The following is a 17,142-nucleotide window of genomic DNA, read 5'->3' as shown; positions in this document are numbered from 1 at the left end:
GTGAGACGAGCTGGGATCATGAGCCAGGGTTGTTCCAAGTGGTTTTAATCAGCAGCCCATTAGAGGAGAACGGAAAACTTCTAACAGGATAAGAACCGAGTAAGTAAACCTAACTTTGAACTCGCACTCTGGACAAAACAAATGCAAACGAAAATCTTCATAGTCTGTCAGTTTTCAGATAAATGATCACTTTTAGAGAGAAAGCTATGCATGCTGACAGGAAGGAGGCAATTTAAAAGGACTGGAATGGAGGAAACTGTAAAAACAAAGTGGGAATTGAGAATGCAAGAGAGAAAAAAACAGCAAACGATTGTTCACGAAGTTGGTACACTCTCTTACTCTTTTCAGCTGTGGACAGGACGTGTTAAGCTTTAACCTCTTGCTTTCTTGGATACTATTGTCTGGCTGAGTAGTTAACTTCCGCGAAGGGGGTGAAGATTTCTGCTCCTCACCTGTCTGCTGGCAGGTCTGTTCTCCCGAGAGCGCGGTGTGGACAAGCTTGCTACGACTCCTTGCAGAATACCGCACAGCACGCTGCTGTTTGCTGCTGCTCACTTGTTGTTTTTTCACAGGTTGTTCCTGTGCCCCCATGGGAGGGTACTGCCCAAGCCTCTGCTCCTCTGGAACCTGTGACTTCTTGCCAGGCACCAGGAAAGCTCTCAGCAGCAGAAATGGGGAAAACTCTCGCTAGTTTTGGGTAAAGCGTGCCTTTGACTTTTTTTGCCCTGGCAAGACGTGGCTACTTGGACTGCTTCTGCAATGTGGCAAAGGGTGAAGTGAGGACGGCAAAGAGGCCATGGTTTGTGGGCAAGTCCCCAGGTGCCGCAGGCTTTGTCGCCCTCGTCCCTTCCTCCTGGCCTTAGTGGTGGCCATCTGCCTGTTCTGCCAGACCCTGACTCCTCTCATGACCAGCAGCATCCTTTCGGCAGTGGTCAATGGGATTGCACCCAGCAAACTGACTAAAACACAGCAAGGAAGATACAAGGAGGTCTCCTCAAGCACCACTCTCTGCTTCCTCCCTGGCAGTAATTCACAGACAGTGAAAAAGGTAAGTCAGCTGGAGCAGAGTGCTGAGCAATAATTAGCAAAGCGAGGGATAGCGAGTCTGGCAGGATCATCTGAGTCCAGCTAAAATTAGCCTAAGCTTGGAAGTCTGAGATCTGTATACAAACAAATGGGTGATCTAATGACAGCGGCATATGCGCAACCACGTCTCTGTTACCAGCTCCTCACTATGCTGTTACTAACACAGGAATCCCGAAATCTTGGGCTGAAACATGACATTGCTCTGTGACTCCAGGGAGATTTCAGTTTGCTGCACAGACCATATTTTATTTTGGCTTTAGGGACTGGGTCAGAGGCTTTACAGTACAGGCACGTAAATCAGGAGCCAGTGGGGTTTCATGGAAGTCACTGAGGCTGTTAATTAGCACCGGTGCTGCAGCTGCCCTGCTTTAAAGTTATCTGCTCATCAGTTTTGAACTTTACTGGGATCCTGCTGAAAAACTGAATTTAACTGCATTTGAGAAATAAAAAAAAGTGTTTCTCACATTTTCAAATCACACTATTTACTTTGGAATCTTTTTCCCACAAATTTGACTTTGTCCTTAGGTTACCTGACCTCATGTTTATTTTGTACAGGGTTCCTAGAATGGGTGTTAAAACCTAACAAATGCAGACACTGTTATTTTAGTTGGAAAATGTGGTTTATTAAATGGTCCAGACTGAGGTAGTTATTTTTACTCTGGAATCTGTGATCAGCACTAGCACAAATGTTTCAGGTTTTCCTCAGTCCTACAGAGGGCTGCTAATAATGCAGCAGATATCTCACTGTGAAATTATCATTATGCTGGCATTTTATATTCAACTGTATCAGGACTATAAACATTAATCTGTGACTTCACAGATTATGGACAGCATCCACATAAAGCAGTTCAAATTAAAAAAAAATAATTTAGAAGACTGCTTCTTTGATTAGATAGGGTTCACAGTCTGAAAGGTCAGCAATATTGATTTTAGGAGAGCAGTTGTAAAGTCCATCTTCTGCAACAATCAAAACCAGATATGTGAAATAACTTTGGCATGAACTCTTTACCCTTAAGTCTTAAAAAATGGATTTTTGTTCTTGTGAAGGTCAGAGAGATTTTTCTTATGAGTTGCAGAAATCTACTCCATGCTGCATTTGTCATAATTCTATATTTTAATGATGGTTTAGTGCACTAGGTACCCAGATTTGGATTTGTTCAACAATTTGACATAAAGAATTACAATTTAAAGGGAAACAAGCACAGCTGACAAGTGTGGTTTGCATTTCATTACAACTTTTGACACTTAGAGTCCATTCCCTTTTACTCATTGCTGTTGTTAACAGCAAAGAACATTTCATGTCTTACCTTGGGCTGCCTGGATTCTGTAGGAATTGGTGGAATGATGGCACAGTTTTGCTAGCATATTGCTTGGCTGGAAATACCTGTAATTTCTTCTTTCCCCATTTGTTTGAGAAAAACAGAGATTGACACTGAACTTGGTGTGCTGGCAGTTTGAAATGAGAAGGAAGCTTATGTTTTTACAACATGCCGTACTTAGGGCCCTCCAGCATACGTGGTTGGATGTGACTATCACGCGCACATGCTGAACCTATAGTACAGATGTAAATGCATATGTTAACCCTTATAGGTATGTTTTCCAGGGCTGTGCTACTCTAACACATTCCTCTTCAAGTTTTGAAGACCACCCATAGCTGGCTCCATATTTGTCTTGAAAGTTTCCTCTGGAGGACGACGAACAAAATGTCTTGCACATGTTGGGATGTTACTCTAAGCTGCTCTCTGTTTCCAGAGAATGCTTTGCTGGTTGTGTGGGCTGAATAATAATCTCAGGGAACAGAAAAGACAAACATCTCCAAAAATCTCTACCACTTTGCTTTGAGAGGGTGTTCTTGAACTGTCTGTTTTCGCCCACTGCTTATTCAGATAACTGAGCTGTTATCTTGCTTGATTTTATTGGGTACCCAGTAACATCTAAGACAGATGTCATGGCTGAAACTTTACACTGTTTTATTTTACAGTCACGTGCCCGCCCACAGTAGCTAGTTTGGAAACAAAGTTTTCATTAGAGCTCTGACTTAAATTCTCATGTACGAAACTGGAAGAATACTTTAAAATAGAATCCAAATTATTCACATTTTAAATTGACTGGTCACACGTGTATTCTTATTCTGTAAATAGCTCAGCAAGCAGATTTATGAAAAAGAATCTATTGTGCAGTTAAACAGTGACTTGAAGCAAACACTGCAACATGTTTTATGAAACCAAAGTTTGTGAATAAATTTTAAGGAAAAGAAGACCCTGCTGTAAATAATATTCTTTAGATAATAGCCAGTGTTTCTGGGTTTTAAGCCATAGTGTCTGTCACACTGCAGAATCTCTTCTGACTGGGTAGAGGCAGATTTAATTCTTGCTTCTTTCAGAGAAACAATCAGTATTGTGTTGAGCCTGCTGTGAGAATTTGGTTATGATTGGTATTGCATGAGCAAAATCCCCTTCCAAAGTCTGATAATTTCTCCACTCAGAGTTTGCATTGCAAAAGTGCCTCAAAAAAAAAAAAAAAAAAAAAAAGTGCAGCTTGGCCAGTGCACCTTTGATCTCAAAATTAATCTCATTTTGGAAAGGAAAGTTCCGGACAAATGTGGAAAAAGCATGGGGCTGGAAATTGCCAATTTGGTCTGTAAATGTGTCTTTAACTACATCCAAGATGCCCTGGGATGGAGCCATTACTGTCAGGCACATAGTGCAAGCTGTCTTTTTTAAATTGCGAAAATGGAGATTTTATCAATAGCCTGGAAAACTTGACAGAGTTCATCCTGCTCCTCTCTCAGGTATCACATATTACAGGAGTTTTAAAAGCTGCTGGAGACCTGACTCTGTAGCCTTATTTTCACATGAACAGATGTCAACATTTTCTAGTATAAATTTAAAGTTAATATCTGTAGCCTGAAAAATAGAAGACTTATTTCTGAATCTCCAGCATTAAAAGCGTGAAAGGGAGATATCACATCCAGCAGCAAGCTGTCTGCAGGTTTTTCTCCTGCATGAAGAAATATTTGCAAATCCATATAGTAAGGAGAGTTGGTGTTCTAGCATCTAAACTGAAATAGGTATCAAAAAAAAAAAAGCCATACAAGCCCTGTGTAGGTTTGCCTGGCATAGTATTGTGCCAAAAATACCTTTGGTACCAGACAGATGTAAAACCGTTGCACTCATCTTCAGCTCTGCTTCTCAGCCACTTCTGAGAAGAGCTAATTAGCTGGACCTAGATGTGTTTCCACTCTCTGAATTAGTTCAGCCAGAGCCAACTTTGGTGTCTCTGCACAGGAATGCATTTTGGTAGATAGACGTAGTACCTTTGCTGTTTTGAGGAAGCAGTGAGACAATGTTGCTCATGTGCTAGGCACTGTTTAGCATACTAGCTCTCTAACCATGGCCAATGTATAAAAAAATGAGATTTTAAATTTTAAGATGGGTCTTGAAGGACATTATTTCATGGATACTCACAGGAGCCTTGCTACATCCCCTGAGAAAAAGAAAACAAACAAGACATGCAGCTGATTTTATGAGAATGTCATGAGTGGGTGAGGCTGGCATCTTAATAAATGAAAGATAATAGGTATGGTGGAAAAGGCTGTCTTTACTTTCAAGGCCCTCAACCTGCCACTTATGTTTGGTGTAAAAGATATATCTCAAAGAGGAGGTATAATGAGGTGAGCAGAAAGGAAGAATGAGAAAAAGATCTTTACATCTCTATTCTGAACAAATAAAATAGGATATAATTTACTGGTAGTGGACAGCACGAAAGAAGCAAGATAACGACAGCTTGATGTCTCCATATCTCACAGATACCATGGAGAAAAAAAAAAAAAAAAAAAAAAAAAGGGAAACAACATGTTTTACTTCTAACCAAGATCTAGAGGAAGATGCAATTGAACATCGTGCACAGGTTACAGGCCCAGGTACCTGTATTTAAAAATCAAGAGTGAAATTCCTGAAAAGCTGAGAAATTGTTACTGGAACTTTAGAACTCTGGATACCCAGAGTGGAATTATCCTCTCTTTACCTGAATGCTCCACTCTTATATTGTCAGAATGAGAAAGCTGGACTTCATAGTCAAAGGAAAGAACCGCATCTGATGCAAAATTCATTATGAATTAATGTAGACTTTTAAAACAAATCTGATGAACTTCACCCTCTAAAGGCATGTGACTTGTTTTTGTATTGATTTTTTGGATGGAATATACTTGCTTCACTCAGAATAAGCAGGGAAGGCAGGGAGCAAGCGAGGAGTGTTATGCAAGAAGGCATGGGGAAAGGAAGCACTGGCTGGGGCAGATGTGGGAAGCAGAGTAGGGAGCTGCAAAGTAATAGTGTCCTCAGGAGGCACAGAAGAGATCGTGCACAGAGGGGGCTGGATTTGTGCAGGGGAAGAGAAAGGGAGATGGGAATGGAAATGGAAAGAAAAGAAGACAAAGCTAGTGGGAACTTTTGAAATGTAAATGTGTGAAAAAAGGAGAAATGAAGCCAGATGATAGAATGAGAAGGGGTGATTTTTGCTATTATGCAGAAATGGAGTGTGGTGGGAGCTCTGGATAGGAAAGATTACATTATGTATAATAAGGTTTGATACATTTTTAAAGCAGATTTAATCTTAAAAAGTATATTTATTTTATATAATAAAGTAGGGGGATGAGAACTCTTTTCTCCTCACAAAAGAAAAAAGACCTTTGCAAGTATGAAACCTCTGTTAATAGAAAGCAATTGACAGATGGTATGGTATCAGCAACTGGTTTCCTTGGAATGATATCACATTCACATTGCACCCTATGAAAGCAGGACATTTTTTTCCCCCTTTTCAGTGTAAAATGCAAAAGGCACTGAGGAAACAGCTATTTTTACTGCACAGATAACTAGAGATATTTTGGTGATAAAGGGCAAGGCTATTGTGGTAGCAGTCAGGAAAGAGGGGCAGGGTGGAGACTCTGCAGGAAGGGAACTTTGAGAAGGATGCATCAGCAGCAGATGGGAACTGGAGGCAGAGTCTCACTCACGCACTTCATTGGAGCCCTCTCCTCACGCGTAGCTGTTTTGATAAGATGGGTAGGATTCGTTCATTATCTGTTCTCAAGATGAGGCAGTTGGTACCGTGAACTACACACAATCATAAAGCAAAGGCATTTTGATAAAATAGCTCTGTACTTCCAGCTCAAAGTGCTGATGATGACTATGCAAATAACTCCAGTTTTGCTCTTGGATTTATGAAGACATCAGAAACGAGCCATCAAAGTAGTGCCAATAATCTAGTTGCTTTTTCTGTATTTATTCAGCAAACAATTGGAAGCAGAATTACATTCCAACCATTTCATTCTACAACCCAGTCCCTTCTGATTAGGAAATCTAACAGAACATAAAGCCAACACATTTAAATATCCTCCAGAAAGTGAAACAGGAAATTAACTTCTGTGTTACTTCTTGACACAGAAGCTCTGTGGACTTCAAATATGACGGTAGTATGAACAACTTACTATTTCTATGAACTTCTATGCAAACGTGAAAAATAATTTAAAAGTCACATTTGGAATTAATAAAGGTCTGCGCCATCCTGTAAATGCACAACTTAGGGCATTAGAACCACATGCTAAGTTTTTATTATCACTCTTCTTATTAATGCTGTTTAATATTAGTGCATTAGTTTCTAGGAGCCCCACTCTTGGATTTTTTGTAATGTTGTTGCACTAGGTGGAATTTAGCAGTGAAGGTAAATCCGCACTTCCTTTGCTAGATAAATGGGAATTTAGGCAGTTCACTGCTTGTGAATACTGCTAGCAGTGCCAGCGTTGTTTGTATAAGGCTCGTTCTCTTTCATGGTATTTCGGTTGCACTCCCCTTTCATGCAAAGACCTTTTGGTTTGCATAGTGGTTCATAGATCTCTCTCGCAGCAGCCCAGTACCTGCAGAAAGCAGTGGGGTTAAAGTAAGCTGCAGTCAAGTTATTTGAAGCTATTGGGCAAGACTATGACAGTCTTGGCTAGCTTGGTGTAAAAGAGTGGCTGCCTGAAATCAACGCAGGGACCAACGCCACCAGAACTGGCTAGCTGAAAAGATGATTCACAGTTTTGGAGTTCTTTCCTGAGAGAAGCTTAGGCAGACACGAGTTGGGCTGTTATGTTAGGAAGAAGAATTTCGTTTCTGCAGTTGAAGTGATGGTCAATGAAATTCTATGGCAACAGTTCAACCTGTTTATCTGCTTCCTTGCCAGGCAGAGACAATGCATCAATATTTATGGAATTATGCAATCTTCTTGGAATCTGAAAAAACGCCAAGGAACTGTTTTTCTCTCCTCAACTTGAAATATCTTTGCTATTTTCTTCTTGGCCAAAACAATGACAGTAATTATATATTATAAGATTCAGTTGCTGACCAAATTTTGGATTTTTGGAACAACCCAGAAATTCTGTACAATAGAGGAAAGCTTCAGAGACTAATACAATCAATTATGTCTTTATACGTTCATAACCTAGAATTGGATAAACTGGTTTCAAGGAAAATGTCAAAACATTTTCTCTTTAACAGAGGACTTCACAGCTCTGTGGAACTTGCAGGCAGACAGAACTACGAATTGCAACTCAGATAATAGCTGTCTATTTTCAGTTGAACAAGGATGGTTACGTAATTCTTGAGCTTTCATATTATATAAACTGGGCTGTTTATCTCGTTTGTTAAGACCTCAGAGGACCATACATTTGATTTGATTTTTTTAAAAAATCCATAATAAATTTTATGGAGCTCACTTTGTTTCCTTTTGTGTTTTTCACATCACTCTATAAACTGAAAACAAAATCATAAAAATAATTTTTATGCATTTTTTTCACTTTACAGCCCACTGTGGTTTGTTTAGACCAGTTGTAAAGGCTGTGGATCATTTGTGTAAGAGCCTATTGCACTAAAAAGAGGTCAGTGACTCAGCTAAGTGCAATGGTTTGCAAGCTGTAAGAGCAGGTATATCACGTCAAAGCTGACATAGGCCTCATCCTAAATCATATGGGAAATCTCAGCTTTTCTGTGAAGCCTCATTAATTTCAGTGGAGACAGCCACACCATTCTCTAGGTAAGATATGGGGCGCAGATGTTCTTTACCAATCCCTTTCACGTAAGATGTATTGGATCTGCAGTAAACTGACCTGCCAACACATAGCTTGAGACTTCAAACTGGGGAAGAGCTAAAAAATGGTTGGGACATGAAAACATTTGACCATTTAACAATTATTCTCAAATATTCCATCCAAATGTTATGTATCCACTTTTTTTGTTCTAAGCATATCGCATGTTGAAGTTGCAGGAATGCCCGAAAAAATCAGAACCATAAAACATCAAAATATGTGAACAGCTTATTTTCATCTATTGCACTCTCCTTCTTTTATACCAGCTCTCTGCCCAGACTGCATTTTTATGATTGAGAAACATTTTATAAAAACCAGCAGACTCTTTAAGTGTATAAACATGACTGCTATTGCTATAATATGGGAAATTCTGAAATACATCCAGTAGTAACTAGATCAGCATGGCCAGTGATGTAAGACATTTTATATAGAGCTTTGGAAAAAATTATGGAATCACTTGCTACAAGCATGCAGTTGGCCAGAATTTTTGTTAATTCTGGGTAGCCAATGGGTAATTTACAACAAAACAAAACAAAAAAACTCAACCCCACCTACATTACAGTGGCTTGGCAAGAAAACAGAGAGGGCACGTTGCATCTTGTAACCTGGACTCCAAATAGCTCTGAAAGGAGAGGGAGAGGAAACAAATTTGGCAACACTACGCATGGATCTCAAGCAAGCACCGTAAAAGGTGTTGAGCTGCTTCATATTATTCAATAGTACCAGATTAGACATCAGGTCAAGCTGTTAAATTTAGGACCTTGAATTCTCTCAGTGTCCCAAAGATCCCGTCATGACTTTTTGGGAAGATAAAAGTGCCTCATGTCTGGTGGCTGGGGGCGCAGGCCAGGGTGTCCCCAGCCAGGCCGGCTCGGTCTCTCCCAGCCCTGTGTCAGGAAGCTTTGGACACCAGCAGCCTGAAGGATTTTTACGTGTCTCTGGACTGCGTGTCCAGCCCTCCGGAGCAGATAGTGGTGTGTGAGGGCCACCACAAGCCCTCTGAGTGCCCATGAAAGGCGGCTGCTGGGAGCCGGCTGCTGCCTAGGCCTGTGGAACTGCTCAGGGCCGTTTGCCTTTGTGCTTTGTGGAAGTGACCTAGGTTACCGTCATTGCTTGAACTTCCTTTCTTTTTTTTTTTTCTTTTTTTTTTTCTTTTTTTTTTTTTTTTAATGCTACTATCAGTGTTGATATTTGCCATTGCCAAACCAGAGCGTTGTAAACATTTCAGCTAATTCCCGGGGAGCTGGGGAAGACGCCGCCTGCCTCAGCGCTCCCCGTGGCAGCAGGAGGCAGAGCTCCCTTCCCCTGGAAGGTCCTGCTGCCATCAGGCTGGCGCCGGCCAACCCCATGGGGTCCCTGGGGATGCCCTGAGGCCCATTGGGTCCAGTCCCCCTGTGAGGGCACAGCTCGGCCCCCAGGCCCAGGTGGCTGCCAGGGCTGCCAAGGCCAGTTGTACCAGGCAGCCATCAGGTGAGGAGGGTGAGCCGGACGAGGGCTGTCCTGGGAGTACTGCCCGCAGCGGAGAGCAAAGTCACTGCTGGCTGCTTGAGGCAGAAGCTCTTAAAGTTTGTTTGAAGCAACATGCTTAAGGAGTGACACTCTGCTTTTGAGAGGAAAGGTAAGCAGTTCGGGCAGTAAGCACCCTCAGCCGCACCGGGGGGGACGGCAGCCGGACAAGCCGCAGTCACCAGCTAAACCTGGACAGGGACGTGTGCGGGGCCGCTGCCCCTCTGCGCTCCTCACCTGTCCTCAGTTCACCCCGCAACGCTGGCCCTCCCCGCACACGTGGGGTGCAAAATCGGATTTGCTCGCAAACGAAAGCGAGAGTGCTCTCTCTCTCTCGCTCTCCTGATTTTCTTCCGCGATGCAAGTGAAATGGAAAGTGGGAAGTGTCTGGCTGGACTGCCCGGAGGAGGGGGAGAGGGAGCGCAGGAGGGGGGTTGGGGCAAGGGCTGTATTTAGGAAGAGGGAGGGAGAGAGGGTAATGGAGAGGAAGGGCTGCCAGCAGCTGCTGGCGCTGCAGGGGAGCAGGAAAGAGAGAAGATAAGAGGAGAGGAGGGAGGGGCAAAGGCAGAAGGGAAAAGAATGGCGGGTGCTGTGGTGGGGAAGGGTGACCTGAGATGCTCTAACGCTGTGCTTGCCACCCAATTAACGTGTTTTATAAACGCTGGGATGCCGGGGAGGACATCTGACAAGTTACCTAACACAGTTCCTGTGACTTCACCCTGTGCTATTTGTGCTTCTTCCGGCCAGAATGTGATCAACCTTTACTTGAATGTCCCAGTCTCTAAAGTAGTTTTGGGTTGCACATTTAGCAAACATACGTGGAAGCCTCTGACAGTGTTGTATCGAGATATTTTTCAGGGTCCCCTCATCGATGGTGCTAATCCTTTCCACGGGGGGTGTCTGCAACAGAGCAAAAGCAGATGGGGCGTTAGAGGGTCAGGGCTCTGAAGTAGTTCATGCTTCTCACCACCACATAGAAGCTTACGCTTCAGCCAAGTGTAACATAAAACTGCATCCTGTAATTGGGGAACAGACTGCTGAGAAGAGTGACTATAGGCCTATAAACAACTGGACACATCTTGAATGACATTTGTTTATATCAAAGCATCAGTCTCTTTTCAGTGTGGTCTACTGTGCACAACATGGTGGTGCCTTGTTAGTGTAGCACTTCCTATCTCCTGAGATAAGCTTACTAAAATTAGAAGTTATGGAATAACTTAGTTTTTAAAGGACATACTGCTACCTACGGCTGTGTTGAAGTTCATGAACTGGCCAAGAGCTAATTTCATGTCCTGAATTCAATCCCTTAAATGCTTGTATGTTTCAATCCTAAAGACAAATACTCTTCACCAAAAGAAAATCTTGGCTGTTATTGGCTTTTATTGCAAAAGAACATATAGACTATTCCAGATATTAGTGACTTGTTTCCCACATGGAGCATCCTATTTTTATGCCTTATGTAAGAACAAGATATCACCCTTTCCCAAAGACCCAATGACAGTGGCCCAGTAATTTGCTCTTTTCAGCTCTTAATGTCAAGTTCACACGATCGCTGTGTCTTTGGGGTGGCTCTTTTCCATTTTTTCCTTGCAAGAAGCTTGCTCATACCCCAGGCTATTATACAGAGGAACGGTTTTCTCTAGATGCCATTGTCCCTTGGCACTATATGGGAAGACAGTGAATAGTAGACAACCCAAGGGTTCCTTGGGATTCATTGGAGACATCATACACATTTCCACTTGTTCCTATATACAAATCTCTCTGCCAGTCGTCCGGTGGGCTGGATCGTGTTGGACTAATAAGGCAATAAGGTACTGACAAGGTTACATTTTCTACAGGCACAGCAATCTACAGTACTGCTTAGGATGCCTCTGCATGCTTTTACTTCAGTACTCTTCTTACTTTTCTTAATCACACTGCACAGCAGAACTCAGACCCCTGCACTTACCATCTGCTTAGGACCCACGTTCCATGGAACAGTTGACACGGGACCCACCAAGTCCTCGCTGCTAGGTGACCCACAGATCAGCCTGAGGCCACAGTCAAAATCAGCTGGCAAGTACTGTTGCCAGCTCACCGTAGCAGCCCAGATTTCGGCCAAAGGTGTTTCCCTGAAGGGAAGATCCACCGTTGCTACCCTAAGTTTTCAAACGCTTGCAGTATCAGTCCAAAATGAAGGTAGAAAAAACTGAAAGGCAAACAAAATGGAATTTGTGGTTGGAAGTCCCTGATACAAAGAGAATTCTTAATTGTACCAGAAATATTTCCTGGATTGTCACAGTAAGTTACTAGTTTCTTTTTGTGAAAAATAACAAGCATATGTTATACTGCTGAGGAGTGTCTTATCTTAAAACCATTGTCTTTGTGTTGTGTTTGCTGTAGATTGATGACTCCATTCTCCAGTACTTTGGAAGCCGTACAAGAAGAGCAGTTCTGTATGCACCTCCTGCCCACCATGAAACCGACCGTCAGCTCTGTCAGCGCATCCTGGCAAAGCATGGATATACAGTCACAGTCCTTGAAAACAGGAGACTGATGGAAGATCCCAGGCATGAGGGCCCTTATCACAGTAAGAATAATTGGACTTAGTTAATTCATTAATTGCTAAATGTTAGCTATTGATCCAGCATTCTTCCACAGAATTCCACAGCTTATAAACTCTGGATGCAAGTAAGGATACAAGTCAAATTCTAGCGCTTCCCAATTATGCAGCTAATTTTGCACAATTAGATGATTCTTTCATTAGATACTTCCTTCTGTAAAAAAATGCAGCAGTGTAATTCATCATAGTCTTGACAACTAAATCAGATCAGTTTGGTTCCTGATGACTTCTCATACCAACTTCATCAATATAATAAGAATGATTTTTCAGTAGAGCATTTGATAGCAAAACAAATACCTGCTATATTTGGTTCTTTCTCATTTTGTCTCTCAAGGAAATGCTGTATGCATGAAGGTACGCTTTTACCTCTGGTAATGTTTTGATTGTTCTGTAAGCTTGTTAAAGAACACGATACAGAAGAAGTGCATTTTGCACTTGCAGCAGAAGCTGAGGTAAATTACTGCTGGTTCTTTGTTCCTGTTGAAATTTGATCCACAGTTAAAGCAGGCTACTGAAGAAGCTTGATCTCTTGCACAAAGGACTGTAGCCTTATTGTGTAGACTTATATGGTGGTTGATAGAGGAGCTTTGAGCACCAGTTATCATAGAATTATAGAATCATATAGAATCATAGAATGGTGTAGGTTGGAAGGGACTTTGAATGTCATCGAGTTCCAGCCCCCCTGCCATAGGCAGGGACACCTCCCACTAGACCAGGTTGCTCAAAGCCCCATCCATCCTGGCCTTAAACACCTACAGGGATGGAGCTTCTACAACTTCTCTGGGCAGCCTGTTCCAGTGCCTCACCACCTTCACAGTGCAAATTCTCTTCCTAATATCTAATCTAAATCTACCCTCTTCTAGTTTAAAGCCATTCCCCCTCGTCCTATCGCTACATGCCCTAGTAAAAAGTCCTTCCCCAGCTCTCCTGTAGGCCCCCTTTAAGTACTGGAAGGCCGCAATAAGATCTCCCCAGAGCCTTCTCTTCTCCAGGCTGAACAGCCCCAACTCTTTCAGCCTCTCCTCATAGGGGAGGTGCTCCAGCCCTCGGATCATCCTCATGGCTGTCCTCTGGACCCACTCCAGCAGGTCCATGTCTTTCACAGTAGTCTAGGTGGAGTCTCACTGGAGTAGAGGGGCAGAATGACCTCCCCTGACCTGCTGGCCACACTTCTGTATATGCTTGACCATGTCTCTTGGACACCTTAGAGGTATGAACTGAAATTGTGATCTCAGTGTGGTCTTCTGTTGGAAGTCTGTTGTGGAACTGTAAAGCTCTGAAAAAAACACACAGGCCACTATTCTGTCAGTAGAAAAATGGTGTGGTTGGTTATTTCTCATGCTAAAGGGAGTGCCGCTTGCATCATTTAGGCTTGCAATACATTCCTGGGGTTACGAGAGAGCTCAGTTTTGCTTTGTGCTTTAACCAATCAGAGTAGTTTCATAGATGAAAAACATAATTACTTAGCATGATTGAGGCTGCTCAAAATTCCACCACTCATTTCAAGTTTCTTTAAGAAACTTTCTTGAAAATGAGGTACATGCAGGTTTTTTTGTCAGGCTGTACCAAGAAATAGTAAATTGTCTTCACCTCACTCTTTTATTTTAATCTGGTTTCATAGGCACCTTTCAGCCACTCCTTGCCTTGAGTACTTTCCATCTCAGAGTGACGAGACACGGCGTGTCTGCAGGCTTTGTTAATGTCAGACAGGCTGCAGAGAAAAGATGGCATCTCTGGGGACCATATGCACCATCTCTGTGAAACAGTTTTGTTTCAAATGGCCAAGGAAGTGGGTATGCCAAATTCAGTTATGACCTAGAAAAAAAATGACTCCACTAGATTTTGCTGCAGTGATCAGCTCAGGTTGAAGTTCTCCAACACAGGTTTCTGCCCTCCAAACACTGCCTCTGCAGAAATCAGTTTAACTGTGGGTATTTATATTTTACAGGCTAGCACCAGTACTTCCTGTAGTATTTTTCCAGTAATGAAAAAATAAAAAAAATAAAAAAGGGTTTAGGTATTTTCCAGGAACATCCCACAGCTTCCAGCAGTTGTTGGAGTAAGTAAAAAAGTCAAATACTTGCCAATTTAAGGTAAAGAGTAAGGTTCTACTAATTCAATTTCATGGCAACATAAGTCTGCCTTTAACTATTCCCTGTGTTATGTAAGTGCGTAGCTTTAATGTTTTAAAAACAAGAAGTAAAAGAGCATGTCTGCATACCAAACCAATGATCTTTTCTTAGAACTAAACAAGTTACGCTTAGTTATTTTTCTGTGCCAGTAGATTTAGCAGGTTTACTGTTCTGGATGGGACAGTACTCCTTATTTTGGAGAAGGGTATTTTGAGCCATGCTTTGTCATAATATTTTACTAATAGAAGTGTTATAAATTATTCCAAAATACGTTCCTTGAAGCCTCTACTAAAAAGATACAGATAATGTACTGAGAAACATAGATCACAAATGTTGTGAAAAATCTATAAAAGGAATCATTCCTTGGTATTATTTAGCAGCTCTATCCGGTGCTTTTATTTTTGTGCAGTCTGTCTTACTCATGTAACTTTCAAAGTTCACTCTGATTTTGAAAGGATTTTTTGTTTAGAATGGCTGAGAGCCAAGAGTCTAGCTGAAGTCATATATGGAAAAAAATTCACCACAGAACATTCCTAACTTTTTTTGTGCTGGCCCACTATTCATTTTGGGACCAGTTCTGCTCCCGTTTGAAACCCAGATGTGACAGCTCTGCACACTGATCTTCCAGAGAGGTCCTCCACACCTGGGCTGCAGCACTGTGTTGAGTTCATTGCTGTCAGAGAGCAACATCAGGAGAATAGTTTTCTTCAGCGGAAATTTTTCACTTCTTGCAGACCAACCAAAACATTTTTAGTTTTGGTAACTGGAAAGTAGTTGGCTAAAAAGGAAAAGGATACCTTTTTTTTTTTTCAGTCAAAGAGACTGTGGTTTATGGGTTTCCTGTGAAAAATCTGCACCGATGCTTTTTTGCAGTAAAATATAAATTATTCAAACCCCTAAATTTTCACTGAAAAATAGCTCTGTCAGTAAATTCTCAGCTGGCTTTGGTTGAACAAAAAGTAGCTGTGCTTTCACCATTCTTCAGCAATTAAACCCACATGGAGGGAAAAGCCCATGGATTGATGATATCTGTGCCTGCTCTGAGCGCTTCGAGTCTTCCTTTTGCGGCAGCCCTAAATGAGCCAGTTCTGCTGTAAGGTTTAACACATCTCTTAGTCTGCTGCTGGGATGGAGATAGAAAGGTGGTACTGTGTTAGTAGCAGGTGACGGGATAGTCAGGTTTTGCAGAGAGCTGGGATTGCCACCTTGGGCATGCTGCTTCTGCTGGGGTAGATCTGTTTAAGCATGGTCAGTATCTCCAGTATCTGTGGTAAGTCCATCGTGAAGCAAGCAGTTCAAATGAAGTTGGATAACAGCTGATGAGAAAGATATCAGGTTGTATTGGTCCGTACATCTATAAATGGTACACTTGTTTTGTTTGCCAGCTAGGCAGAAGAAGGTGTGCTTGGTGTGTTGTTCCTTCCTTCCTCCTCCTTTTTTTAAAATGTGAGAATCTGCTGATAGAGACATAGCCTGTGGGACACGGTCTGCCTTTGCTGCAGCCTGGGAGCAGGTTTGAAACTGATGTCACGCAGCTTCATGGAAAATAATAAAAGGATCAGAAGGACTGAGAAAGCCTCACACCTCCAGGCTCTCTCCTGGGAGCCACACAAGCTGCAGGCCTTCCTTCCCTCAGCCTGGCACAGAGCTGTGCTGCTCTATCAGAGGTGAGTGGGATGTGCTACCTGGCTTCAGAGCACTCTTAGGTCCTCCCACAGTGGCAAACGCCATAAAAGAAATTGCCAAATATTTTCTAGAGCTTTCTGCCTTCTTCCCTGTCCTTCCAGTCTGAGAAGCTTTCATCTCTGGGGCCACAGAAAAGATTAACAGGATCTGTGTGTCCCTATGGCTCTGTGATGCCCTGCCAACATTTTCACAATGTTTTTTAACAGGAAAGTTTTATCTCAGAAATTTGTTGCATTAACATACATTTCTGCCCTCCAAAAATAACATTCCGTAGTTACTGTCTGCTGACTGAACCTTTCCTGAATTCCATACTTTCCCCAGATGACATCTTCTAAGATAAAAAAACTACTTATTTCTTTCTGGAACCATCAGTTTTTCTGTCCTTTGCCCAATGTGCCTCCCTCATTAGTCAATGGTGACCCTCCCTTAATAGGCATTTCCTTCATTTCTCAATTCTTCACCTTTACTAATACTTATGCAAATCTCAGAAAACTGCAGGCTCTGAAAAACATGTGCAGTTGTATGCCACAAATCTGACCAGCTAATTTTAATTCACTCTGCAATTACATGCAAAATTCTGTTGTTACGGCTAACTTTTGGAATGGAAAAGAGTCTGCATAACTTTAATGGTAGCCAGTCAGTTTGGCCATGGAAAAAAGCACTTCTATTCAGGCTGCTGGCAAACCAAGTGCAGTGTAACATTATATGCTAGAATGTTAATTCTAGCAATTTGGTGGAAGTTTTTGCAATTGCAATGAATTACTTCAAAAAAAGAATCATAAGCCATTTCCATAGTATTGATTTTACACAATCATTTCCTATTTTTAGAATACTACAGTTAAGTATTAAACTTTACTATGGCTTCTGTTTGCAGTTTGAGTGACATCCACTGAAGATGAAATTTTAGCCATGCCATTAGAAAGATCGTTACAGTACATATATTGATTTGGGTTGTGTTTTTTTGTGATTTATTATTCCATAAAATAAGTATTGAACCCATCTTAGCT

General features: G+C 41.9%; 1 protein-coding gene across 1 annotated transcript in view; it reads left to right on the top strand.

Annotated features, from left to right (window-relative positions):
• Positions 1-17,142, top strand: part of CPED1 (cadherin like and PC-esterase domain containing 1) — a 153,715-nt gene continuing 136,573 nt past the window's right edge. The window contains exons 1-3 of the mRNA XM_082498842.1: positions 1-99; positions 573-1,048; positions 12,098-12,284. Coding sequence (XP_082354968.1) covers positions 797-1,048; positions 12,098-12,284 — 439 coding nt within the window. The 5' untranslated portion in view covers positions 1-99; positions 573-796. The remainder of the gene's footprint in view (positions 100-572; positions 1,049-12,097; positions 12,285-17,142) is intronic.

The sequence above is a fragment of the Vanellus vanellus genome, assembly GCF_965231255.1.
Source record: "Vanellus vanellus genome assembly, chromosome: 1".
Taxonomy (NCBI): Eukaryota; Metazoa; Chordata; class Aves; order Charadriiformes; family Charadriidae; genus Vanellus; species Vanellus vanellus.
This window is presented reverse-complemented; position numbering and strand designations above follow the sequence as displayed.